Below are 25296 nucleotides of genomic sequence, written 5' to 3' on the forward strand. Positions count from 1 at the left end.
GTGGTCAGAACAAATGCTAGAGTGGTCCAGCAGAGGGACAGCGGACAAAGGATGTGGTCACTAAGTGACCATGAGTGACTTTGGAGAGAGTAATTCCATCTGAGAGATGCCAGAATGGAAGGGCTTAGGAACAGAGTGGGAGGAGAGAAAAAGGAGGGGACGAATCTACTGTGATGTTTTCAGGAAACTGGCTATGAAAAGGACACACATGCAAGAGAATGGAAAGGCAAGTGAAGATTTTCCAAGGATGGGGTTGGGGAGGGGAGGTGCGGTCCTCTCATATCATCTGAAAAGGACCATCTACTGGCTGAGGATCACCAGAGACTGTGGCTGTGAAGCACTTTGGCAGCCTCAGGTTGGGTTCTGTAGCCTGAGGAGGCTACAGAAATAGGAACCTCGAAGGAACAAAGTCAGGTTACTCAGGAGGTAAACTGAGACCCTGCTCTCCAAGAGCACTGGGACTTGAGGGCAGACTGGCAGCATGGTACAGTGTGGTGACCCTGTGTGCCAATGAGTCATAGAGAAGGCAAACAAAAGACAGGAGAGATGTGTCCCTAGGCCTATTGGGGCAACATCGAAGCATGGATGAGGGAGGGCTGGGCCTGCAGGCATTAGGGGATGGCAGGACAGAGGGACAGGCCAGACCGAATACAAGACGCTGCCATTCTGACCGAGAGGATGTTTTGACCATTTGTGATTCCTGCTCACTCTCCAGGGTTTCTGTGGAGTACCCTGGGCCAGCCTTCCTTTCCCCTAGAGCCATGACCAGGGCACCAACATTTAACTCCTCCATGACTAGATTTGGTCTTACCAACCCTTTCTCCCTTCCTCTCGACTGAACGTAGCCAAGGTCACAATTGGGTTCACATTGGAAGTACAAATACGTAAGAATTAGGTTCGTCCAGTTTGGGGTTAGAAGCAATCTCACTGACCATTTAGCAGGACAGAGATCCGTGTTAGGGTGTGGCCAGCAGATTAAAGCTGGGGCACATACAGAAAGACATGGCTAAGAGCATCAATGGCTCATTTCTAGGGATGGGGAATTGGGATTTTTAAAAAAGAGGGATAACTGTACAGTGGCCCAAGAACTAGACAGAAATTTGGGTTATTTGGCCATGGGTTCAAATCCTGACCACTACTTCTGACCTTTATATCCTCAGTCACCTCCCTTCTCTTTCCTGGATCTTTCTGACTCCTCTTCAAAATGATACTGCTGGATTTCAATGGTCTCTATGACCTTTACCAACCCAACAGGGTCAGAAACCCCAGCCTTGAAACCAAGAGACACTTTGAAATGAAGTCCCAAGGTTAGGAATACGAGATATTCTCCCCTCCATTAGCACTCAGCCTGGCCTCTCACTATCTTCTTAGTCTGGCACTAGAATTTCTCCCTGCTTCCCTGTCCAGTCTTGGCTTACCTCTCTGGCTTTGACTGGGCACCCAGAACCCTTTGGGGTAGGAATTGGTGAGGACGGCTACAAACAGCAAAGACACCTCCCAGGATAAGGTCCCCCAGTCTTTGGAAGTCGGGCTCCCCTCTGCCGAGGCCATGGCTCATGAGGAGGCTGGCATTGGTGGAGGGAAGGAGCAGGAGTAGGGGCAGCAGCCCAGGGCCAAGGAGCAGTGGCATTGCTGGCTCCACTGAGCCTATCAAGGTCTTTTTGTCCCCTCCTGGTGTCTGCTCCACAGAGGCTGAAGAACCAGAAGCCTCAGGGATTTCATATAAGAGCATGTCAGTCATTAAAAGTTCTTGGTCCTGAACCCTAGGAGGATAGCTAAGCCCCTAGGCTATCCCCTGCCTGTATGTGCTCCACTTCTGGGAAGCCAACCCGTAGCGCAGGGGCCCTGGGACCCTACTCCAGCACAGATGCCAGTGGCTCAGGGATTTGGGGATTTGCCAATTGGTCCCCTCCTCTTCTCCCAGTCTTTTGTGGGGGGTCACCAGGGGCTTTGTCAGGGCTAGGAAAACCCCAGAGTGTCAGAAAAGCCAAGAAGGGTCTCCATAGTCCTTCTCCCTTACTGCCAATTCAGCTTCCAGCTGGGGCTCAACCTCCCCTGGGAGACAACCCCATGACTCAGAAATTTGAGCTGAAACAGGAGGCCACAAGACCTTCCAAAAACATGACAAAACTCTGACTCTGGAAGGGAACCAACCCTGACCCTGCCCAAAGTTAGCCAGGCCAGAATGTAGCTCATGGCGACCACTCCACCATCACTTGTCTTCAAGGCTCATGGGATGCGGAGCAAGAAGAAGCCACCATCACTTGTCTTCTATGTTCATGGGACGCAAAACAGGAAGAAGCACTGGGCGCCATCCACTGGAATCCCTTCATTTTACAGATAAGGGAACTTCAGCTCAGGGAAGGGGGTATGTTCTGCCCCAGAAAACACAGACCAAATGTATCTACTAAGGAACTGCAATCACACCTCCATCCTTCCTCTTATACTTAGATTTGGAGTAAGAAGTGGGCTTAGCGCGGTGCCTGGCACATATTAATGCTCCTGACTATTGACTGACTTTGAAACCTCCATTTTACAAAGAAGAACCTGGCTCAGAGCACTGGACTACCTGAGATCCAGTGGGCCACATCAAAACCTTCTGCACCTTAGTCTAGACCAGCATTGCCTCTGGCCTACCCCATGGCAGGAGGCTGTTAACTGGGCTGCTTGCCTCCAGTCACATCAGGCCCTGCCTCTTACCTCTAATATGTCCCTATTACTGACTCATGATACAAACTTCTCATCCTGACATCCAAGGGCCTGCCCTGCCAGGCCTTGGGCTGCCTTTCCAGTTTTGCTGTTTCTCATCTACTCCCTGGCTCCATTCTCATCTTTCCCTTTCCTATCCCCAGGCTCTCATTCACCCCATCCTGGAAATCTGGAGTAAATGTCCCCTCACATCTGTTCATTGGAGCTCCTCCCTTCCTTCCAGATCCAAAACAGGTGTCCCCCTCCCGGCATCCTGAACAGAGAGCTAGCCTCAAAGCCAGGAAGACCTGAGATCATCCCAGCTCTGACACCAGTTGTCTGTGTGACCCTGGACTGGGCTCAGAGCAGCTATCTAAGGTACATAGAAGATGCCCATCTACACTGGTGGGAATCTCTCCATTAAGGTGTTGGTTGTTTGTTTTTGTTTTTTAATTTCAATATTAAAGGGTGTGAAGTGTCTGTTGTCCCAGTTCACCTCTAGCTCTTGGGTTCAGCCAGAGCTGGGTGGGTGGGATGTTTTCTTGAGCATCATCAGCTTTCCTATCCCCGCCCCAGGGCTCCCATTGCTCAGGGGGCCATAACATGAGGGCCTTGCCACCTTGCAACCTCCATTGTGTCCCTCGTGTTTTTGGCAAATTTCATACTTTTTCAAACATCCCATTGCAGCTCAACATTAGAAAGCTGTAGGTAGCTGCTTTGACATTGACTGTCCTCTTCAATTCAGTTCCTGAACCTCCATTTCTCATTCTGTGCTGGTGTCCTCCTGGCAGACAAAGCCTCAGGAGAGAACCCAGCAAGTTCAGTCATGGGAAATCTATGTATGCATCTGTATGTATGCACACAGGCAGTATCAACGTATGCACACATATCCACTTTTCCTTCTACTTGACAACTCCACATACTGTTCTACATCCATGCTGAGATCTCTGGTCCCACCATCCCTCAGTTCTTTCCCAGGCCATCATCCCTGCATTGGTTACACTCCCTCCCTTTCCCAGCCTTGGGATCCAGTTCAACTCCACATTCCGCTCTTCTCTTGAGCCCCTTGCCCCCTTACCCTATCAAAGATCTTTCCCAGTGAAGCATCTGCCCAGGATCACCCATACCATCAGCTTCCTTCACTCTGACTCACATCCTGCCCAACAAAACTGGAGAATATCATGAAACTGTGCTGACTGGGTCTATGACAATTTTATATTACATACTCTTAACTAGGTCCACCTGCATCAAGGTAATCATAATTGATTTACTATCCCACTGACCACAGCTGCTTTTCCAAACCCTTTCATCCCTTCTCAAACCTCCCACACCTCCCCCTCCCCTCACTGAAAAAAAGTGAGGTCCTTTTCTGAGTGACTTCTTGTCACCTCCTCATTTTATATCACACAGATGCCCTTGGCAAAGACCTCCTCTTTTGTGTCCATCTCAGAAGAGGTGGCCCTTGTCTTCGCCGAGGCAAGCCCCTCTGTATGCACAAGTGATCCTTTTCCATCCCGTCTTCTCCAACAGATTGCCCCTCTCATAATCTCTGGTTTCTCATGAATCTTGAATCTCTCCCTGCCCACTGGCTGCTTCCCTACTCCTACAAATGACCATGTCCTTCTCTTCCTTGAAAATCCCTCCCTTCATCTATCTATCTACACTACTATCTCTCCTTCATCTTGATAAAATCATCTACATTCAGTGCTTTCTTCTTCTTCTTTTTAAGCTTCTGTAGTTCAGCTTCCAACCTCATCATTCAGCTGAAACTACTCTCTCCAATGTTACTAATGATCTCAATCAGCAAATCCAAAGGTCTTTAGTTAATCCTCATCCTTCTTGACCCCTCTGTAGCCTTAGATACTGTCAATCAATTTCTCCTTGATTCTTGGTTCTCTGTGTTTTTGAAACTCTGATGTCTCATGGTTCTTCTCTTACCTGTCTGACCATTCCTTCTTTGTCTCCTTTGCCATATTTCCATCTACTTCATGCCTAGCAGTGGGAGTGCACCAAGGCTCTGTCCCAGACCCTGTTTTCTTTTCTTTCTAGACTATTTTTCTTGGTGATCTCTTCAGCTCCCATGGTTTCAATCATTGTTTCTATGTACATGACTTTCAGATCTATTCATCCAGTCCTCATCTCTCTCTCTCTTCTCCAACTGCCTTTTAGATATATGGAACTGGATATTCCATTGATATCCTAAACTCAAGATGTCCAAAGCTGAATTCATTACTTTCCCTCTCAATCCTTCCCTCCCTCTAATCTCTCTTATACTGTCAAAGGTACCAATGTCCTTGCAGTAACTCAAGTGCGCATCTCAGGTGTCATCCTCAACTCCTCCCTCTCTCTCACCCACCCCCCACCCATGTCCAATCAAGAGTCAAGTCTTGGCATTTCTGCAATCCCAATCTTCCTCCTCTTCTCTGATGTTACCAACATTCTGGTGCAGACCCTCAACACCTCATTCCTGGATTATGGCAGTAGCTACTGGGGGGCCTCAAGTCTTTCCCCACTTCAGTCTGTTCTCCACTCATGTCAAATTGATTTTCCTGAAATTTAGGTCTGGTCATATCACCTTTGTCCAATCCATAGACTCCAGGGGCTATCTGTTATCTCTGGGACAAATATAAAATCCTGTTTGGCTTTTAATGCCTTTCATAACTTGTCCCTTTCCTACTTTTTCAGTCTTCTTGTACTTTCTCCCTTCTATGGCCTTTTAGCACAGTGACACTGGCTTATTTACTGTCCCTCATATAGGACATTCTGCCTCTGGACACCGAGCATTTTTATTGGTTGTGCCTCATGTCTGGAATACTTCTCTTCCTCATCTTTGCCTCTTGGCATCCTTCAAGCCTCAGTTAAAGTTTCATCTTCTGCATGAAATCTTTTCCCAATCCTGCCTAATCTTGGTGCCTTCCCTCTGAGATAATCCCCAATGTATCCTCAATATATCTTGCTTGTGCACAGTTATTTGGATATTGTTTCTCCAAGGAGATTGGGAGCTTCTTGATAGCAGGCACAGTGTGTTTGCCTTTCTTTGTATCTCCAACATTTAGCACAGTGCCTGGCATATAGTGGGTGTGAGTGACTCCATCTATAACTATTGATGAAGGCAGCTAGGTAGCACAGTGCATAGAGTACTCACCCTACAGAGAGGAAGACTTGAGTTCAAATCTAGCCTGTGTGACTGGGCAGATCACTTAATCTCTGTTTGCCTGTTTCTTCTTTAAAAAATGGGGTTAGAATTAGGTTGTTGTAAAGGCCAGATAAGACAATGTTTGTAAAGAACTTTGCAAATCTTGAAGGGTTATGTAAATGCACACACTATCATGACACATGTGTATATACACATATATATGATATATATATTAGCATATATACATGTGCATGCATATATACACAAGCATCCGCACATATATATGCATGCATATATGTGTATGTATATGCATACCTGCATGGGGTACACATACGCCTATACACATACATACCCCTTAACAATTGTTTATATCTGAGTACCTGACTTCCATCTTAGATAATACCCATACCCACCACCTCACTACCACCCTTCTGGGACCTCTTGGTCCCCCTTATATTTCTTATCTCTTTGTGCTACCTACATGTGCAATTATGTAAAACATTTCCCTAATAGTCATTTTGTACAAGGCTTGAATAAAAGAAAAAAATGAAAGAAAGAAAGCGAAAAGTAGCTGTTTCAGTCTGTATTCAGTCGATATCACTTCTTTCTCTGGAGGTGGATAGTATGCTTCATCATGAGTCCTTTGGGATTGTCTTGGATCACTGTATTGCTGAGAATAGCTAAGTCATTGACAATTCTTCATTAAACAATATTGCTGTTACTGTGTACAATGTTCTCCTGGTTCTGTTCACTTCACAATGCATCAGTTCATGGAAGTCTTTCCAGGTTTATCTGAAATCATCCTGCCTGTCATTTCTTATAGCACAATAGTGTTCCATCACAATTATACACCACAGCTTGTTTGGCAATTCCCCAATTGATTGGCGTCCTTTTGGTTTTCAATTCTTAGCCACCACAAAAGAGCTGCTATAAATATCATTGTACAAATAAGTCCTTTTTCCCTTTTTTGGATGTCTTTGCTAGCAGTGGTATTGCTGGATCAAAGGGTATGCACAGTTTTATAGCCCTTTGGGCATAGTTCCAAATTCCAAAGCCAACTTCTGATGGGCTTCAGTCCTAAGATCCTTGCTTTACTGGAAGTCACCAGTGGGTTGGCAGCAACAGCAGGCCTGGGCCCCCAGATCCCCATAGCTACAGACCAGTTTTGGATACTCTCCTCCAGGCACCTAGAAAGGGAAAGAGTGAGTTAAAAACTCCCCAGACCCAGGACCATTTCTCAGGGCCTCAGGTCAGGGAGGGGAGAGGAGCAGGTCATCCTAAAGCTATCCTTGTCACACGGTCTCACTGGCTATAAGTGAAGAACTGACTTCACTCCCTCAGAGCATCTGCTCAGGAAAGAGGGAGGCTTTCTCCCTTTGACCTTTTCTAGTTATCCAGGTACAACTCTAGCACCATGGCCAACTTACCTCCTTTTTTGTTCATGTTTCTTTGATGATGACCTTGGCTTCCTGTCTTATATGGAGGATATCACAGGCTCCTATCAGGCTTTTTGAATTATGCTTTGAGTCACCCCCTCCTCTCCCACTTTGATTCCTTAGAGACTGCAGCATTCTTAGGTTCATAGTCTTGTGGTGTAGCCACGAATACATGTGTATTCCAAAGTTAAGCCTTTGGGGAGCAGCTTGAAAACAGTGAAAATACTCTTACATTTCCAGATGCCATCCAATTCACTCTCTTCTTCCTGGTTGATTGTGGGTCCAGGTCATCGTCCATCTTCTGTTCCCATCCCAGAAATAAGCAGTGATGGGCCGGTTTGATGAACTGCCCAACCAACTGGATGGCATCATTTGAATGTTATTTCACCCCACCAGTTCTTCCTCTACATATTTGTCAGGGTGCTCTGTTTTGAGTTATCATGTATCTCGAGGAGAAGGCCCTGAAATAAATATGCTGAGGCTTGGCGCAATTAGCATATCGCCGCAAAACAGGAGCACCTGGATTTTGCCACACTGATTCTCCAGGGGAGCTACTAGTAAGCATGACCAAAACTGGGAATCTCACTTTCAGCCAGCCTAGAGTGGGGAGAACTTTGAAGGGGCCCACATGGGGTGTTTGAGGTTTATATTTCTACCTTGGGTAAGCAATGTTGGAATGCTCAAGGCACAGGCCAGCTGCCTTCTGAAAGAAAAGTTAAAGAGACTTGAGGGTTAGGCTTGAGGCCCTTTTTTCAAGGTGATCAGTGATAATAGTGTGTTCTGTTGAAAACAGCAATGAAAGGAGCATTTCTGTGTGTAAAACCAAGAACATAGAACACAAGTCCCGAAGCCTATTGGTGTGGGGTTCTCTCCTCATAGGCGAACACCCTGCCCTCCATGAGGGTTAGGGTGAGAGCAGGAGAGATCCAGCCCTCTTCAGTCTGAGCATAGCATACATTTGGCTTCTAGCTCCAAGAGGGAGGATGGAAGAGGCTGACCCCACTTCAGATCACTGAAGGAAAAGGCTCCAGGAAGACATGAGAAGAGCTGCCAGTCTCCATCACATCCCTATTCCCAGCTTGTCGAACCAGAGATGGGGGAATTTCCCCTTGGGTAAGATCTAGGTTAGATCTCTCTCACTCCAGCTCTCTGTCTCTATCTCTCTGTGTGTCTCCCTCTCCTTCCCCTCTTTTTCCTCTTTATCTTCCTCTCCTCTGCCTCTCTGTCTCTCTCCCTCCCCCCTCTCTGTCTCTCTGTGTCTCCTCCATCTCCTCTTTATCTTTCTCTCTTCTCTCTCTCTCCCTCCCCCTCTCCTCTTTCTCTCCCTCCTTCCCTCCCTCTCCTCTTTATCTTTCTCCCCTCTCTCTCTGTCTCTCCCTCCCTCCCTTCTTTACCTTTCTCTACTCTCTGTCTCTATCTTTCTTTCTCACTTACCTTGCTCTCAATGGGAGAGTTCCTTCACTCTGTATTGCCCAGCATACATTCTTCTATGTGTACTTTCCCTGGTTTCTTCTTTGCTAGTGATTTGGATAAATTGGCTTCTTGGTTATCCACCATGTGTGGAGCTGGTGTGGGAAAGGTGTCAAATCTTGGGCATAAACCTGGGGGTCCTCCTTCCTTCCCCCCAAAATAACATAGCAATGAGAAGTTAGATTGAACCTGATCACATCCACTAAATTATCAATATTTATGGGAGCCAATAGACATTATTCTAGCCCTCTCTCTAAGGAGAGTAGAGGGACCTCCAGTCCTAATTTCCTGCTTCCCCTCTTGGCAGGAAGGAAAGTCTCTCTTGGAGAAGGTGGAGGGGAAAGACTAGAGATGTCTCTCCTGTGTCCCTTTGGGACACACAGTGATACCCCCATGGTACAAGCGGGAATAGCCTTTTGCCACATGTGGGACCTCACCACATGTCATCCCTCTCTACCAAGAAAACTTATCTAAAGAAGTAGGGCTGCAGCCCAACCTGTGTCCAGAGGTTGGAAGGTAGAAGAATGTTGCACAGAAGGGAAGGGAGAAAGAACCTTTAAAGGATTGTGGTTAAGGTACCAGAAGAAGGAAGGACTGGTGAAGAGGCATCAGTGAACTCAGATATTGTATCCCCCCTCATGGAAGAGGTTCAGGAGCCAACTTAGGGAAAGGCATGATGGCATGCGATGGAAGTACCTTCAAGAGCCTTGAAGCAGGTGCAGATGCTCTGTAGCTGGCCATGTGATGAAGAGGAGCCTCTCTGATTGGCTATGCAGGCAGAAACAACAGAAACATTCAGAAGGCACCAATCAGCTGGTGGCTGTGCCTCCTTCCTGCCTGGAGGCATTCTGATGAGATGAAAAAAGCATGCCATGAGGGGGGAGATTGTTCCTCCCCAGAAGAAGCCAACCGGTATCCAGCAAGTCCCAGTCTTTCTTAGTTGACTTTTTCCTGATTTTAGGTGATAGAGAATGTAGACTTTAAGAAGTCAGGAGATTGAGTTACCAGGAAGTCCAGGAGCAGAACACGGGATGGGTTTGCCACCATTCCAGGGCTGAGGCCCCAGGATCTAGGAGGGCTCAGCCCTGAAGTAACCAAGGCTCATCAACACCATATACAGATGTGAAACTGATGGAAATAAGACTAGGTAGAAGCTATATTCAATCTGAGCCCATTTTCCCCAGAAACTGAGATGTCAAAAGAATGGGTGCTTCCCCCGAGTGTTGGAAGGGAATGTTGGTACTTCAGTTCTTGCTATATCTTTGAATTTAATGTCCTTCTGTAAAAGATCATTGATATTAATTGGCTCAATGCACCGGGAAGCTAGTCACCAGTGGCTAACAATTGGGGGGAGGGGGATAAAACATACAAGAATGGGGGCTTAAAGCGATAGAAGTACAGAAAGATGCCTCAACCCTTCAAGGATAGCCCTGTATTCTCAGAAGTGTGTGTATGTGTGTGGAGGGGGGTGGGGGGCAGAGCAGGATATTTAGTCAAGCTTGGCCTGGGAGAGTAAAACAATAGCAATCACTACATTCCTAATTAGTCTTCTCTGGGAGAGAATGGAGGGTGGAATTGGACCTTGTGGAGAGGAAGCAGCTGCGTGTCTTCCAAGGAATGATCACATAGACCCTCGGGTGCTCAGAGTAAGTAATAATGAGTGGCAGTGCCTTCCTGCCGAGAAGTGCTGATGCAGCAGTTTGTCATCTTGATTTTGAAAAGAGAAAGGACAGCTGTCTTTCCAGCACAGGTATATGAGAGAGTCCCAAAATGTATCAAAGCTGTCAACTGCAACTTATATCCACCATGTCACAAGGGCACAAATGATCATTCTCTAGGAGGAATCTGGAGAACATCTCCCAAGGATTGGGGTCTTGTGGAAAAACTGGAACACATTAGGGACATTGCTGGCATTCTCAGCTACGTTGCCCACTGCAAGCAAAGGCTTCAAAAGAGAAAGGCAGATTTGGGAAATGAATTAGGGAGGTGGTGTCTGAGATCAGGCTTTGTATTTCTGGATAAGTGTTAGGATACAGAAAAGAAGGGCTCTTAGTCAGCAACAGATAGAGTGTTCCTAAGAAAGACTCATAGAAATCACGGTTCATAAATAGTTGCTAAGAACACAAGGTTTTATCATTGGAGAGAAGAGAGGTTTGGAGTCAGGAAGACCAGAATTCAAATCCAACTTCATACACTTTTTAGGTGTGTGACCCTGGGTGAGTCACTGAACATTTTTCTGCCTCAGTTTTCTCAACCCCTCAAAATGGGGATAATAACAAGAATATCAAAGAAGATAATGGTTGTAAAATGCTTAGCACAGTGCCGGGCACACAGTAGGGAATTAGTAAATGTGTACTCCATCCCTCTCCGCCACTTAGGAGAATCTTAGGGAAAATGCTCCAGGGTCAGAAATGAGATTGCAAAGATGATTCTCAGAAGGATTTTGTAGAGATGGTTAAAGGGGCTCTAGGTACTGACATTTTCACATTTATAATATTTGTTTGGGGTTGTTTTGGTTCATAACACAGCAAAGCAGAACTCCTTCAAACGCCTGGTTTCCTCTCTTCTCGCCTCCGTCTTGACAACCACCACCCCCAAAACGGTGGGATGTCGACCATGTTGCTCAATTCGATCTTGTCCAACTATAAAACTTGGTTTTCTTTGCAACCATTTATGAACCATGATGTCAGGGTGAAAATTCAAAAATTCCACTGAGATAATGATGTGTGAATTTGTTATATGCATCTTTTCAAATATTGGGGTTGTTGGGTTTTTTAGATTTTTATCTGTTTTGCAAGTTTTATCCTTAAATGCCCTTAGAATTATCCATTTTAATTGACTGTCCTACCAAAATTTATATAGTCAAGTCAAGTTAATTAGCATTTACTAAATATCTACAGGCACCGTGCTAAGTGCTGGGGATAGAGATAAATGCAAAAAGATGGTCCCTGCTCTCAAGGAGCTCACAATCTATTGGGTGAGACAATATGCAAGCAATTATATAAAAAAACAAAATATATCCAGGATGGACTGGAGATAGAGTGTAGGCACCAGCATTAAAGGGGAACTGAGGCTTCTTCCTGAAGGCGGGATTTTAGCCGAGGCTTAAAGGAAGCCAGGGAAGTCAGGAGACAGAGACAGGGAGGGAGAGCATTCCAGGAAGGAAAAACAACCAGTGAAAGTGCTGTGTCCGGAGATGCTTCATCCTGTGTCAAGGAAGCCAGGGTCACAGAGTCACAGACTATGCAGAGGGGATTATACAAAGACTGGGAAGGTAAGAGGCGCACAGGTTGTGAAGGGTTTTAAAAGCCCAACAGAGGATTTCATTTTGGATCCTGGAGGTGATTTGGGACTGCTGGAGTTGTAGAGAACAGGGGAGGGGTGATGTGGTCAAGCATGTGCTTTAAGGAAGATCCCTGGGACAGCTAAGGAGAGAATAGATGGGCATGGAGAGAGATTTGTGGCAGGCAGAAGAACAGGTCATCTGCTGCAATAGTCCAGGCATGAGGAGATGAGGGCCTCCACCATGGTGGCAGCAGTATAAGAGGAAAGAAGGAGCCAAATTCAAGAGATGTACCAGCTAAAACTGGCCTTGGCAACAGATTGGCTCTGGGTGGGACAGTAAGGAGTTGAGGATGACACTTAGGTTGCCAGCTTGGGTGATAGAGACGACAGTGGTACCTTTGATAGTTATAGAAAATTTAGGAAGAAGGATTGGGATAAAAAAGAATGAATTAGGTTTTGGACATGTTAAGTTTAAAATGTCTGTGGGAAACCCAGTTGAAGATGCCTGATAGGCCAGAGATCAGGAGAAGGACTCAGGCTGGAAAAGCAGATTGAGGGTCATCTACAGAGATGATAACTGAAACCATGGGATGATGAGATCACCAAGGAAAGTTGTCACTGGTTCTTTCCCCTGCCTCTCATTATTTTCAGGGCTATCCTGCTTCTGATATTCCAATGTGATTTTTTAAATGAATTTATTTACCCAACTGATTCTGCCCTTCACTCCTATTCCTAACTGGTGGGCAAAGAAATCTATATTTGCTGGAGAAGGTATTTTCTAGTTCCTTTTGTTTCCTTGTTATGTTGATTGATATCACTTTAACTTTCCTAAGAAGTGATTAGAGATTGTGTCAAAGTGTGTTCAGTGTAAACAGCTGTTTTATATGGGGCAGGCTAGAATTGAATGTGTTGCTTGCCACATCTTCTTGGCCATGTTATTAATTCTGTTTTTCAGTACTAATTTTGATCTTTGATGTAATAAGGAGATGGTATGACAATACACAGACAATTTGGAATCGTGTCTTCCAGTGGTAACTGTCTGTATGTGATTGGGACGGTGGCCTGGTCGTACTTGCAGAGAAAGCTCATGAGCTGCAGCCCAAAGTGTGGCATTGAAGACTGTCAAAGCTCAGAGTCCTTTCCATGGCCCAGGTACCAGCTGATGCCTTTTCAATAGGAGTTGCACAGAATTTTCTTGCTCCAACACAAAAATCCAACAAGTCCCTGGGGGAACTCCCAGGAAGGGCTAGGGTGAATGATTTGGGCATATCAGACAACAACAACAAAAAATAGAGACCAATTCTTTTCTGTGCACTGACAGGCAAGACAAGTAAGAGTTGAACAGATAATGATTAGCCTTTGGCTCCTTACTTTGGGCACATTTTTACTGGTCCATCTCACAAAAGAATGAAAATACTCTGAGGAAAAAAAGTCAGTAGCAGCCAAAGACAGTTCCAGAAGATGGCAGTAGTGAGACAGATGGAGCCTCCCTGCTGCTGCAGCAGAGCAATTCCAAAGTGTACCAGCAGGTGGCAGTATATCAGTTGCAGAAAAGTATCTTTCCCTCCTATTTCTGTGATGAGATGGCCAGACAGACCCTTTCTATGCATTAAAGAACTGATTCTCACAGTATCTGAAAAAGGCTTGAAAAATACCTCAGACCTTCTCATTGTAATGGCCCTGTCCAGAGCCCCTTGAACAGTGTCTTCCTTGGGGAGAAGCTGGGGTCCTGCTTCAGGGACAGTATCAATGCCATGAAATCCAAGTCCTTTGGAGAGGCCATGGCTGGTTCCAGGGACTGGCCCCCATCTAATAACCACATGGGGGACGAGAGACTCTCTGACTGACCACAGAGGCAGCCCTGAAGCAGCCCCTCTGGCCTTAATCCTTTCAGCTCTCTTATTCACAATTTTTAGTCTAGTGAAGGACTATGCTTTAAGGGAAGGGGCTTTGGACCCTTCCTTGGTCTCAGTCCTTGGTCCAATCTTGTGTGTTTTGGTGGGCCTAATGCTGTGTAGAAACTGAAACAAGAATGTTCCCTAAGGTGATGGGAGAAAATGTTTATATTTTTTTTTCTTGCTATAGCATCAAAATAAATATACCTTCATAAAAATTAATTCATTTTAAGTGGTGAAACAGAATTGGAACACTAGTCACTGGAGCCTAAAAAAATTTGAGAAGGAGCCTAAAAATAGAGGGGGCGCTCTTTTCTCCTCTGCCATAAGCTTGAGTTTGTGAGACTTACAGGAAGACCCTTAGAAACCAGAGGGGTAGATGTAGCTAGCCTGGCTTTGGAGAGTGAGATAGAACAGATTCTTTGCATTATTGTTAACAAGGACAAAGGTGACCAAGAGATCAATGTGACCCAGGACTCCCTGGGCCTCCTTAGACCAAGTCTGAACCCAATGGCTAATGCAAATTATCAATACAATAATAAATATTTATTAAGCACTTATTATATGTCCAGGGCTGTGATAAGTGCCCCCCAAGGATGTTACAATGTAACAGGGAAAGACAAAGCACAAAAGCTGAAAAGTTGGAGGAAAGAGGAAGAAGATACCCTGCTTGGAGGTCTGATAATGGTGGAATCATTTGGTGGGAAGTCCTCTCGGCTTCTGAGCCCTTTTCAAATCGGGGCTTTGGAAGGATTGAGTTTTGGGGAGGTTTTGTTTTTTGTTTTTGTTTGTTTGTTTTTTGTTGTTGTCCAGCCCTTCAATCCCAGGGGCAGAGGCAACTGGGGGTGAGTCCCAAAACTGATGCGATCCCAGTGATGAGTTTTTTCCTGGGGGTGGGGGAGGGGGGAGGGTATTGGATGATGACAGTTATCATTCTCTCTTTCTCTTATTACACCCCACACAAAATTTACCCTGGGAAGTCTCTGAATACAGTTCATGCTCAGGTTTCCATATAGATGAAGAACAGCTTCCCAAATAGGATAATATCTGAAGGCAGCTAGAAGGCATTGACAGAGGTAAAGTCTTGGTAAGAAACTGACAATCAGTAACTGTGGGCATGTTGTTTTCATCACTGTTCTCCATCAAAGGCAAGAGATTCAGAAAAGTTGATTTAAGGAGAGAACTGTTGGTTCAGAAGAAGAAGACAGGAGGAATCCTATAACCCAGGGCTGTCCAAAATGCAGCAGTGTGACTTATGCGGCCCGCCTACAAGCATAGAAGTGGACATAAACGCTTTAGTAAATGAAGCCGAGCTACCGCAGAGCTCTCACTAAAATGGCAAATCAAAATATATTGTCTGTTGTTTCAATAAAAACCTAAGACTGGACAGCCCTGCCATAGCCCAGTGGGTCACATGCTAGACTTGGAATCAGGATAATTCGAGATTGATTCCTGAATCACTTGGCCTGCTCATGAGAGAACATTCTGGAGGGAAAATCAACAGTATGTCATCAGAATAGATTTAGAGAAAGAAAGAAGACTCAGAAATAACCTTGTGGCTTCGAGAATAGGAGAATGGTAATGTCATTAACCAAAATCACACCCACCTGACAAGTTATTGGTCTTTTCAGTGATAATGTCACATTTGCACAGCACTTTAAGGTTTACAGAACACTTTCCTGACAACTTACTCTGAAGCAGGAAGTACAAATATGATTCATTTTTCAGAAGAATAAACTGAAGCTAAGAGGAGAACTAAGGGTGAGGCAGAATGTTTCTACCTGGCCACAGAGCACAATTAGGAGCAAAGTAAATTGGAGTGAAAACTGCAAAAACACCTAAAGCATGGAAGCTGGAAGCCCTTACCCCCCACGGGCACCAATTACTTCCTATTAAATCCATAGGCACTAACCGGTCTGTACAGTCTCTGGCTGCTAACCCATCTGTCTGATCCGCAGACTCTATCCCCTACCCTTTCTGGATAAAGGGTACTTTATCCACTCTATTAGGTGTGACCAGAGTGGCCTTTGTTTTCTTTGGGTGGCTTGGTTTACCTCATTGGGCCTTGCTGGGTCTGCTGCTCCTCTTCCGGGACAGGAAGCCCAGAGACCATGCCAGGAAGCAGAGAACTTCCTGTGTGATGAGTCAAGGGGCTGGCTAAGGGGAGGTGTTAACTCCAGAGCCATGCCCTGTTGGGCGTTAACCTAGTCTACGCTAGGGGGAGGGGCCAATTCAAGAACCAATCGGCCCTGGTCATTCAGGCGGCGCTTGATGATATCAAGAACTCTATAAGAGGGGAGAGGACAGCTTGAAGAGCTCTCTTTCCTTTTCCGGTTGGCGTGGGAGCAGTGGCAAGCGTGACTCTGGGCCAGCCCTTGCTCTCCGGCTGAGCCCAGATGTTGGTAACTATGAATTGTATTGGGTCTATCTGTTGATATTTGTAATTTGTTTGTATTTTGTTTTGAAGTTCGGGGTGCTGGTTTGTTTCCCCCAAACTAAATGAATGTTCTGAACCTCACAGTGCTGGCTTTTTCCCCTGAAGTAAGTGAATGAATCTGTATTTGGTCTGTCTCTTGATGCTTGTCTGTATGCTGCCCTGAACTAACTGAATGCTAACTGAATGCTGGCGTTTTTCCCCTGAACTAAATGAATGTTGTCTGTATGCTAACTGAATACTGGATTAAAGTAAGCTGGTCAACCCCTTCACTGTGCTTTCCTTGTTTAAGCAGATAAAAAGAACCTGTGCTTTCCCGGCATGCCAGCAGCCTCCTGGGTGCTGGCTGTGGGGGGATCTTACGCCCCCACAGGAGCTGCTAGCCAGATTATTAAAACATTAGGTCAGAGGCCCTCACAATTTTCCACAGAAGGAATGACCGACTTCAGTGGAAAGAACATGGGCTCTGGAGCCAGAGGCCCTGGGTTTAAATGCTGCCTCAGGAACAGACTCCCTGTGTGTGTCCCTGGTCTTGCCACTTACCCTCCCTGGGTCTCTGTTTCCAGCCATAGGACTTCTAAGGTCCTTTCTAGCTCTACAATTTGTCACCCCTTCTGGGATGAGATGACTGACAGCTTGCAAAGCCTTTCACATACTCTTCCTCATTTGAGAAGACACTGGAGTTGAGGACATATCAGAAATCATCTAGCCCAAATGCCTCAATGGCCAAACTGAAGCTGGAGTGCTAGCATGCTGGCCTCCATCCTGGAGATAGATTCCAGTCCTTGGGCCCATCATACCAAGCCTTGGTGAGAGCCGAGATCAGACTTGCCTCCTTGTGGTAGGTTCTCTCATTCACCATGCTTGTGGCCCACAATTTGAGCATTTGTTTAGACAGCTGAGGCCAGAGTTGTCTTTACTGACTCCTTTTTTGAATTTTCTCCAAAATTCAGGAACTCTGAGGTATCTCTACCTACTTTCTGTGCTTTCTAGCTTAGTGGGCAGACAGATAGGGGCTGTTTCCCCCTCTTCATTGCATTGGAACAGATGTACAAGTCTCCTGATATAATTATTTTTCTTCTAATCCAAAGGTCAAAGGGGTGGTGAGGTAAGGAAACAAACCCTGCCCCTTCTCCAATTTACTAGTCTGTCTCCTTTTTGGTAGTGTTAGTGGTGGTGCAGGTGGTAGCGAACAGTAGCAATGACAGAAACAGGAGCAGTAATAGTTACAAAACCATGTCAAGGTACGGTGTGTGTTCGACTGTGGCCAACCAGGCCAATAGGAGCTCAGAATGCTCTCTCGCAGGTCGGGCACAGACAGTCCGTGTGAACATTTGGGATGGATGCTCCAAACTTGTGCATCCTGCATTTCCTTTGAGCTGTCTCAATTCTGCTTTCTTATAAAGCACAGCACCTTCTCTGATGGTCCTGCGCCAGCGTCTCCCATGTCGCACAACCAATTCCAAAGTTCTTAAGAGAGACCTTAAGAGTGTCCTTGTATCATTTTTTCTGACCACCATGTGAGCACTTGCCCTGTATGAATTTTCCATAAAATAGTGTTTTTGGCAAGTGTACCTTTGCATTTGAGCAATGTGGCCAGCCCATTGGAGTTGCGCTCTCTGCAGGAGAGTCTGAATGCTTGGCAGTTGAGCTCGAGTAAGGACCTCAGTGTCTGGTACCTTATCCTGCCGGGAGATCTTCAGAATCTTCCTAAAACAACTCAAATGGAAGTGATTTCATTCTCTGGCATGGCGCTGGTAGACTGTCCAGGCTTCACAGGCATGCAGCACAACTGCTCTGTAGACATTCGGTTGGGTAGTCCCACACTTTCCTTAGGAGCCTCCCACACACTGGGCTAGATCTGGCAATACGTGTGGCAACCTCATGATCAACGTGTACATCCCTGGGAAGGACACTACCAAGGGAAGTGACCCCATCCACAGCACTCAAAACTTCTCCATTTGCTGTAACAGGTGTGGATGGTGTGGTGATGGTTGATGGAGCCCCTGTGTTTCCTTAGGCCAAAATGAGCACAAACAGCGGAGAATTGAGCCATACTTTGTTGCATCTCGGCTTCAGAGGCTGCATTGAATGCACAGCCCTGGTAGGGAGATGCTATGATTATCCTCATTTTACAAATGAAGAAACTGAGGCAAGCAGAGGTGAAGTGACTTGCCCAGGCTCACACAGCTAGCTAGGAAGTATTAGAGGCCGGGTTCGAACTCGGGTCTTCCTGATTCCAGTTCCAGCTCTCTACTGTTGGTCCCCTCCTCAGAGAGAACAGGAGCTCCTTGGAGGCAAGGAGCTGTCTGTGTATCCCCAGAGCCCAGCCAGGGGCCCCTACGGTATCTGGCCACCTCACACCTGTTCCTAGGGGTGGGGGTGGAGGGGCGGTGCTGCTTGGCCTGTTTTCAGCTCCCCGGTGAAGTTCATCATCTCCTCACCAAGCTTTAATGGACACCACCTCCCCACTCGGATCGGAGGGCTGGAGGGTGCAGATGCCTGGAGCTGAATATCCCCTCCCCTCCTACTGGATCATAAGCTGCTTGGGAGCAAAAAGAATCTTTCTTTTTATTAGTTAAATATCCAGAGCTTAGCACAGTGCCTGGTACACAGAAGGCACTTCCTAATTGTTTATCGGATTGGATTCGTGCTTAAGAAGCGCATCGTGAGCGAGGGTCCGTTGGCCTGAGCCTCCCCTACCCAGCTCCAGCCCCCAAAACTTCCCTATCGGCCTCTCCCCAAGCCCAAGTCTTCCGCCTGGGCTCGCCGGGTATGCATTCCCCACCCGCCACTCCCCAAGCTTAAAGTTGAAATTGATAGAGGGGTGGAGTCTCGTACGAGCTCCCACATTCGCTCTCCTATTGGTCAGAATGGAAGCGAATTGCTGCTCCCGGAGCTCTCGCACCTCTGATCTGCCGAGCGGGCGGAGACGAGGGGCGGGCCCAGGTTATGAGTTCAGAAGGAGGAGCCTCGCGGAGTTCCACCGCGAACCTGAACTAGAGCTGCCTGGGGAGAAATGGCGGTGGCGGCTGGGACAGCGGGCGGCCTAGGCTCGGCCTTGGGCTGGCCGGCCGCGATCCGGCGGTTGCTGCGGCAGTTCAGCTTCTCGCAGAGGCCAGGTCTGGGGCCGGGCCGGACGGAGCTGGGGGCTCTGGGGGACCCCGGGGCTGCCTGGGCTGAGGTCGGGGGGCTCCGGGCGCCCGTCAGCTGCGCTCGGGGCTCCCAGCTGCGAGGCTGGCACTGTCTCCCGGGCTCCGGACCCTGAGCTCGGGGGTCCTTGGGCCCTGGCTGCCCTTAAGCAGCCTTCTGCCTTCCTCCTCCTCCCCCTTCCCCCCACCTCTCTTTCCCTTCTTCCTCTTCCCCTTTCTCCCCCTCCTCCTCTTCCTCCTTCCCCTTCTCCCCTCCACCTCACCTCCTTTTCCTCCTCCTCCCCTTCCTCCCCCTCCTTCTCTTCCTCTTCTCTTCCCCCTCTCACTGCACCACCTGCCTACCCACAGGATTCCAATGCCTCCCTCTGGTGGTGGAGGGCCAGCAGGTGGGACTGGTGATGCCAGCTGTTGCCAGGGAATTGCGAGCCTTTCCCGATGTGTTCGTGGAAGTGGCAGGGGGCCTGGAGCTTCGAGGGGGTCGTTGCCCCGAGGAGCGCACAGAGGCTGTGGCAGGGGTCCTGGCACAACTGCGGACCCAGGGCCGCCTGGCAAGACTGGCAAAGTGGCGAGATGAGGTGAATGCCCCAAGGGTGACAGCAGTTGGGGCACCATGTCGGGCCTGCCTCACCCTAATCCCCCATCCCTCTTCTGGGGCAGGCATATGAGGTGCGGCCCAGTTTCGGAGCCCCAGCCTTATTTAACGTGGAGCGAGCAGCAGCCGGTGAGTGCCTCAGGTTCCCGCCATCCTGGGATAAATGAAAGTGGGCAGGAGTCAGGGGAAGGACAGTCTGGGATCTCTGGAGCGGGTGGGGGTGCAGGCCCTGGGGGCTCCCTCCTTCTCTCTCTCTCTCTCCATAGCCCTGCTGGGAGTCCTCCAGTTTGGAGCTCATCTCAATGCCTTTGTGCACCGTCAAGATGATACAGCAGGATCCCGGCAGATGTTCATGTGGCTGGCAAGGCGGTCCCCTCACAAGGCCACCTACCCAGGCCTGCTGGACAACCTGGTATAGCCCCACCAAGCCCTCTGCTCTCCTCCATTCTGCAGGCCCCTCAGGCTCTCAGGTTCCCTGCAGGCCCCCTATCCAGTTCAGGCCCTGAAGGCAAGAGCAATCCCTTAGCCCAGGGGGTCACATGCTAGACTTGGAATCAGGATGACACAAGTGACTCCTGAATCACTGGGCCTCTGTGCCACCCTGGGGATCCCCATGACTTTTCTGGTCTTGATTTCCTCTTCTGGAATCAGGAGCAATAATAGAACCGACCACTAAGAGTTGTTTTGCCATCTGAATTCTGGCCTCGTAATGATAACTGAACAGGAACTTTGGCTCTAAGTGTGCAGGATGTAAGGCAGGACCTCCAGGGATGCCCTGGCTCAGGGTCTCGCCTGTCTCCCCATCAGGCAGCCGGGGGCATAAGTGCTGGGCTGGGCGTCAAGGAAACCATGGTGAAGGAGAGCTGGGAGGAGGCCCGGGTGCCCCCAGAGCTGGCAGCTCAAGCCCAGCCAGTGGGCTCTCTCAGGTAAAAGCAGCACTACTCGTCTGGTGGGCAGGGGGCTGCTGTGGCCGGCCTGAGCCTCTGTCTGACCGGTTCCTTCCCCCCTCCCCCTCCTTTCTTGTGGTCGGCCAGCTACACCTATGAGGAGATGGATGGGGAAGAGTTTGGGGCTGTGGTTCGAGAATGCCTGTTTATCTTTGACCTAGAAGTGCCTGAAGACTTCACCCCCCAAGTGGGTGATGGGGAAGCACAAGAATTCTACCTCTGGCCCCTGGACAAGGTCAGGGCCGGCCTTGGGGCATGGGTTGCAGCAGGTGGGCAGCAGTCTAAGCCTTACAGCCTGTTCCCTTTTTTCCCCCAGGTCAGGGAAGCTGTGAATTCTGACAGCTTCAAGCCCAACTGTGCCCTAGTGGTGGTGGACTTCCTGTTCAGACACGGACTGCTACATCCGGACCAGGGTAAGGAGGAAGGACAGGAGGGCATGGGCTGGCCTGAGCTGGGCTGCAGGCCCCTGACCAGACCTCTGCTCTTGCTGCTTCACTCTTCCCAGAGCCCCTGTACCCAGAGCTCATGGCAGTGATGCACCAAGCCCTATGAGCCATGCCCAGGATGCCAGCAGGAGGCAGGACCAGGGAAGGGGGACAAGAGCCCAGATTTGGGGTGCTTCTGCTATTTTTATGGACAGACAAGGTGGGGAACCTTCCAAGATGGCAGCTTCCCAATAAAAGGCATGGGAAAGCCCAGGCAGAACTGTGCTCAGAAGGGTCCTCCCAGACCCAGGTGTCTGCCATTGAACATGCAGGAATCCAAAGAAGGAAGTGAATGCTAAGAGGCCCCAGGTAAGGCCAGGAAGGAAAGGAAGATTCGGGACATGGTACAGCAAAATCCAGTGATCTTCCCAGGGCAGAGACTGGAACCTCCAGAAGGTGAAGGAGTGAGGGGTTTGAGTCCACAGGTACAGAAAGGGGAAGTCACAGACAGCCTTCTTTCAACCTTTCCCCCCGAAATGGTCAAGCTAGTGTTGGGGTCCCTGGTCCCTGCTGTGTTCTCCCAGGGTCCAGTCTATGTCCCTTCTGTCCCCTCACCCAGGGGTCTGGGGGGCACCACAGAGCACAGCCTAGAGTCAAGAAGACCAGAATTCACATCCGGCCTCAGATATAACTGGGCAACCTCAGGCAAATCCCTTAATCTCTCTGCGAGTCAGTGTTCTCAACTGTGAAGTGGGGTTATAATGATACCTGCCTCCCAGGGTTGTGAGGATCTAGCAGGACATTTGTAAGGTGCTTGCACGGTGCCTGGCCTAAGTCAGGCACTGTAGAAATGCTTCTTCCCCTCCCTTCCTTTCCCCTTCAGGTCAGAATCAGTTGCCCAGAACCCGATCTGTACGGGTTCTGATCCTCTCCTGCAGTGGCCACCTGGACTCTTGTCCGAGCCGGTTGGCTCTTCCATTTGTCCAATAGTTGTTGGTACTACAGGTGATGTCTCATACCTGTTAAACGGTAATCTGCCCATGAGAAAGTCAAAGAGAGAGAAACAAGCAGGGTTCCTGCCCCTATCCCCCAACAGGGGCTGTGGCAGCCAAAACAGCTCATGTAAACTTGAGTCATCTTTAGAGGTGAAATTGGAGAGTTTAGGGCCTTCAGTGTTCAGTTCGTTGAGTCCAACCATTCCCTTGAAGACCCCCTTGAAAACGTCCCTGGGGAGGGGGACAGCCCCCACCTCTTGAGGCCCTGTCTGGCTTCGGGCAAGTTCTTCCCGATTTTGAGCCTAAACCAACCTCCATGTAACCCCCACTGCCCTTTAAATCCTTGGAGACAGCTTCCATATCCTAGAGTCATCATCTTCATCTCCACAGCCTCACTTCCTTCAGCCCATTCTCATCCATCATGGACCCAAAGCCTTTACCGCACCAGGACTCCTCCTCGGAAGGGTTTGTTCTGTGTCCATATGAAACAATGGTGCCCAGAACTGCACCCAAGTTCCAGCTAGGCTCTCAGGATGGCATGGAACGTGACCTTTCCTTTCCCAGAAGCTCAACCCCAGTCCCCTGGGTTTGTCCTGCCTTATCCCTCTGCTGACCCATGGAGCTTACAGTTCTCTCAAATCCCCAGATCTTCAGAACAACTGCTAACTAAGCCCTTTCCCCATTTTATATTTGGGAGGTTGATTTTTTTTTTTTTTAGTACCCAAGTACAAGACTTTGAATTTGACCTAACTGACTTTCATCTCATAAGAGTCACCCGGTGCTGTAGCATGTGAAGACCATCCAGTGTATTATTCCTCCAGTCCCAGGCTTAATATTGCCACCATCTCTACCTTTGTCCAAATCCTCAATAAAAGTGTTAAATAACCTGAGAGCGAGTGCAGGCCCCCAAGGTATTCCCCTAAGAGCCCCCGCCCATATTGGCATAGAGTCATTCACTTCTCCTTGACTCCATCATCCACCCAGCTCTGAATCCATATGACTCTGTTATTGGCTAATCCATGTCTTTCCACCTTCTCCATGACAATAGTACGAGATACTCTCTCCCCCCAGAACAGATGTCAGCCCAGCACATGGGGGCACCCCCAGTGTTCACAAAAAGGTCCAGCTTTGCGTGAGGTGAGTCAGACAAGAGCCCCTGGAACCCATGTCCTGAATGCCCCAGGCATGATGTGTGAGGGGTAAGCAGATGGTCCTCTGGTTCTCCTGCCTGTCTGCCTGGCTCACTCATCATCCCCTGTTCCTAAGTGTGGGTGTCGCCAAGGCTGTTCTAGGGCCTCCTCTTAGGAACGTAGAGTGAGAGCTAGGAAGGGGCTTCAGGAGCAAGGGATTTTTAACCTGGGATCTGTGAACTTGGATGGGGAGTAAATACCTTTGTTTTCACTCATCTCTCCCCAATATTCACTTCTCTTATGGACTGAAAAAGCAACGATTTTGAGAAAGGGTCCACAGGTTGCAGCAGACACCGGAAGGGTTGCATACTCCTTCCTAGGCCAACTCCCTTATCTCACTGATGATGTAGTTAAGGGTCAGAGAGGTTCAGTCACTCACCCAAAGTCAGGCAGGCATCAAGTAACTGCCAGGTTCAAAGCCAAGTCCCCTGACTTTACATCAAGTGCGCTTAACACTTTGCTGGGTTTTTCTTCTTTCCTCACCCTCCTGGTTCATGGGGTCAGTTAAGAGTGAGGTGAAGGTGACTCCCAGGCCTGTGTATCCCACTGGTCAGCCAGCAAGCCTGTAGTAAATGTTTACCATGTGCTAGGTGCCAGGCTAAATGTTGGGACTACATCTGTGAGCAAAGGGAGCTGAATGCGTGGGTAGAGAAAAGTCGTGGGGAGATGAGTCAGCAGGGCAGCCTGGAGAGGGATGTCAACATCTTCCACCTGGGCCTCCTCCTCAAACTGGATCTTCTGGAAGGAGCTGGCTGATTCGGAGGAGGAGGAGCCTCAGGGCTCTCCAAATGAGAGATGTACTGGGGCAGGGTGGGGGTGGGGTGGGAAGGTTGGAGCTTCCTGGGGGGAGAGGTTTCTGTGGCTTGGCAGAGAAAGTCCAGGGCAGCCCGGAGAGGCATGAAACCATTCTTCTGGTTCCTCGTATGTTAAATGGGAGGTTTAGATGTCCTCTCACCTTATAGGGAAGCATTCTGTCATCCTGACAGGCATCTCCCTGGTCTCCAGCTTTCTAGCTGCCCGAGTTTCCCTCTGTGGCTCAGACCCAAAATAGCAAAGTCTGGATGACTTTTGATGCCTTCATAGAAATGATAAAATCATTGATGCTCACAAGTCCTGACAGCCACTGATGGCCTCCAACAGGGCATTTTGGTTTTCCAACAAACGTTTATTAGGTGCCTACAACATATCCAGTGCTGTGCTAGGTCCTGGAGGTAAAAAGTCAAAAGCAAAACAACCTGAAATGCCCCCATACATTTTGTGATAAGCACAGACATGATGGGTGCAAAACAAATTCAAAATCACTGGCCATTGAGAGAATCAGTCTCGAGCAAGATCTGGCTCTTAGACTGAACCTCGAAGGCAACTGGAGAGTCCAAAAGGTCTGTGGGTGGAGGGAGAGAGCCAAGGAGTCCGAAGAAGCACAAAGGGAGGGGCCGGAATGATGGGCTGATGGGGCTGGAATGCTGTGTGACACGAATAAGTGAGATCATGAAGTGATTTATGTTGCATGGGGTATGGCTTGTACTTCAGCTTAATGGAGGCTAGATGGAATGGAGAGAGACTGGAGGCAGATAGACCAATGAGAAGACTTGGGTCATCAATATTGCAAAGATGAAATTACCACATGGATTTAAGGACTTGGCAAAAAATT

General features: G+C 48.3%; 1 protein-coding gene across 2 annotated transcripts; it reads left to right on the plus strand.

Moving 5' to 3' along the window:
• Positions 1 to 19337: 19337 nt before the first annotated feature.
• Positions 19338 to 24440, plus strand: LOC118849623 (nudix hydrolase 24, chloroplastic-like). 2 transcript variants are annotated; one of them, XM_036758546.1, is made up of 8 exons: positions 19338 to 19466; positions 19845 to 20071; positions 20154 to 20217; positions 20355 to 20500; positions 20896 to 21014; positions 21123 to 21270; positions 21352 to 21448; positions 21541 to 24440. In XM_036758546.1, the coding sequence occupies exons 1-8, from the start codon at positions 19364 to 19366 to the stop codon at positions 21585 to 21587; spliced, it is 951 nt and encodes a 316-aa protein (XP_036614441.1). In that variant the 5' UTR covers positions 19338 to 19363; the 3' UTR covers positions 21588 to 24440. The 2 variants fall into 2 exon arrangements, with proteins under 2 accessions (XP_036614441.1, XP_036614442.1); XM_036758547.1 differs by having other exon boundaries at positions 21123 to 21222.
• Positions 24441 to 25296: the final 856 nt, after the last annotated feature.

Source organism: Trichosurus vulpecula, chromosome 5, assembly GCF_011100635.1.
Source record: "Trichosurus vulpecula isolate mTriVul1 chromosome 5, mTriVul1.pri, whole genome shotgun sequence".
Taxonomy (NCBI): Eukaryota; Metazoa; Chordata; class Mammalia; order Diprotodontia; family Phalangeridae; genus Trichosurus; species Trichosurus vulpecula.

Excerpts from the sequence above, each read along its gene's own strand:
- LOC118849623 (XM_036758546.1), top strand. The coding sequence starts at position 19,364 with ATGGCGGTGGCGGCTGGGACAGCGGGCGGCCTAGGCTCGGCCTTGGGC. Across the intron at positions 21,015-21,122 it reads CAGCCAGTGGGCTCTCTCAG|CTACACCTATGAGGAGATGG; the intron begins GTAAAAGCAGCA and ends GTGGTCGGCCAG. Across the intron at positions 21,449-21,540 it reads ACTGCTACATCCGGACCAGG|AGCCCCTGTACCCAGAGCTC; the intron begins GTAAGGAGGAAG and ends CACTCTTCCCAG.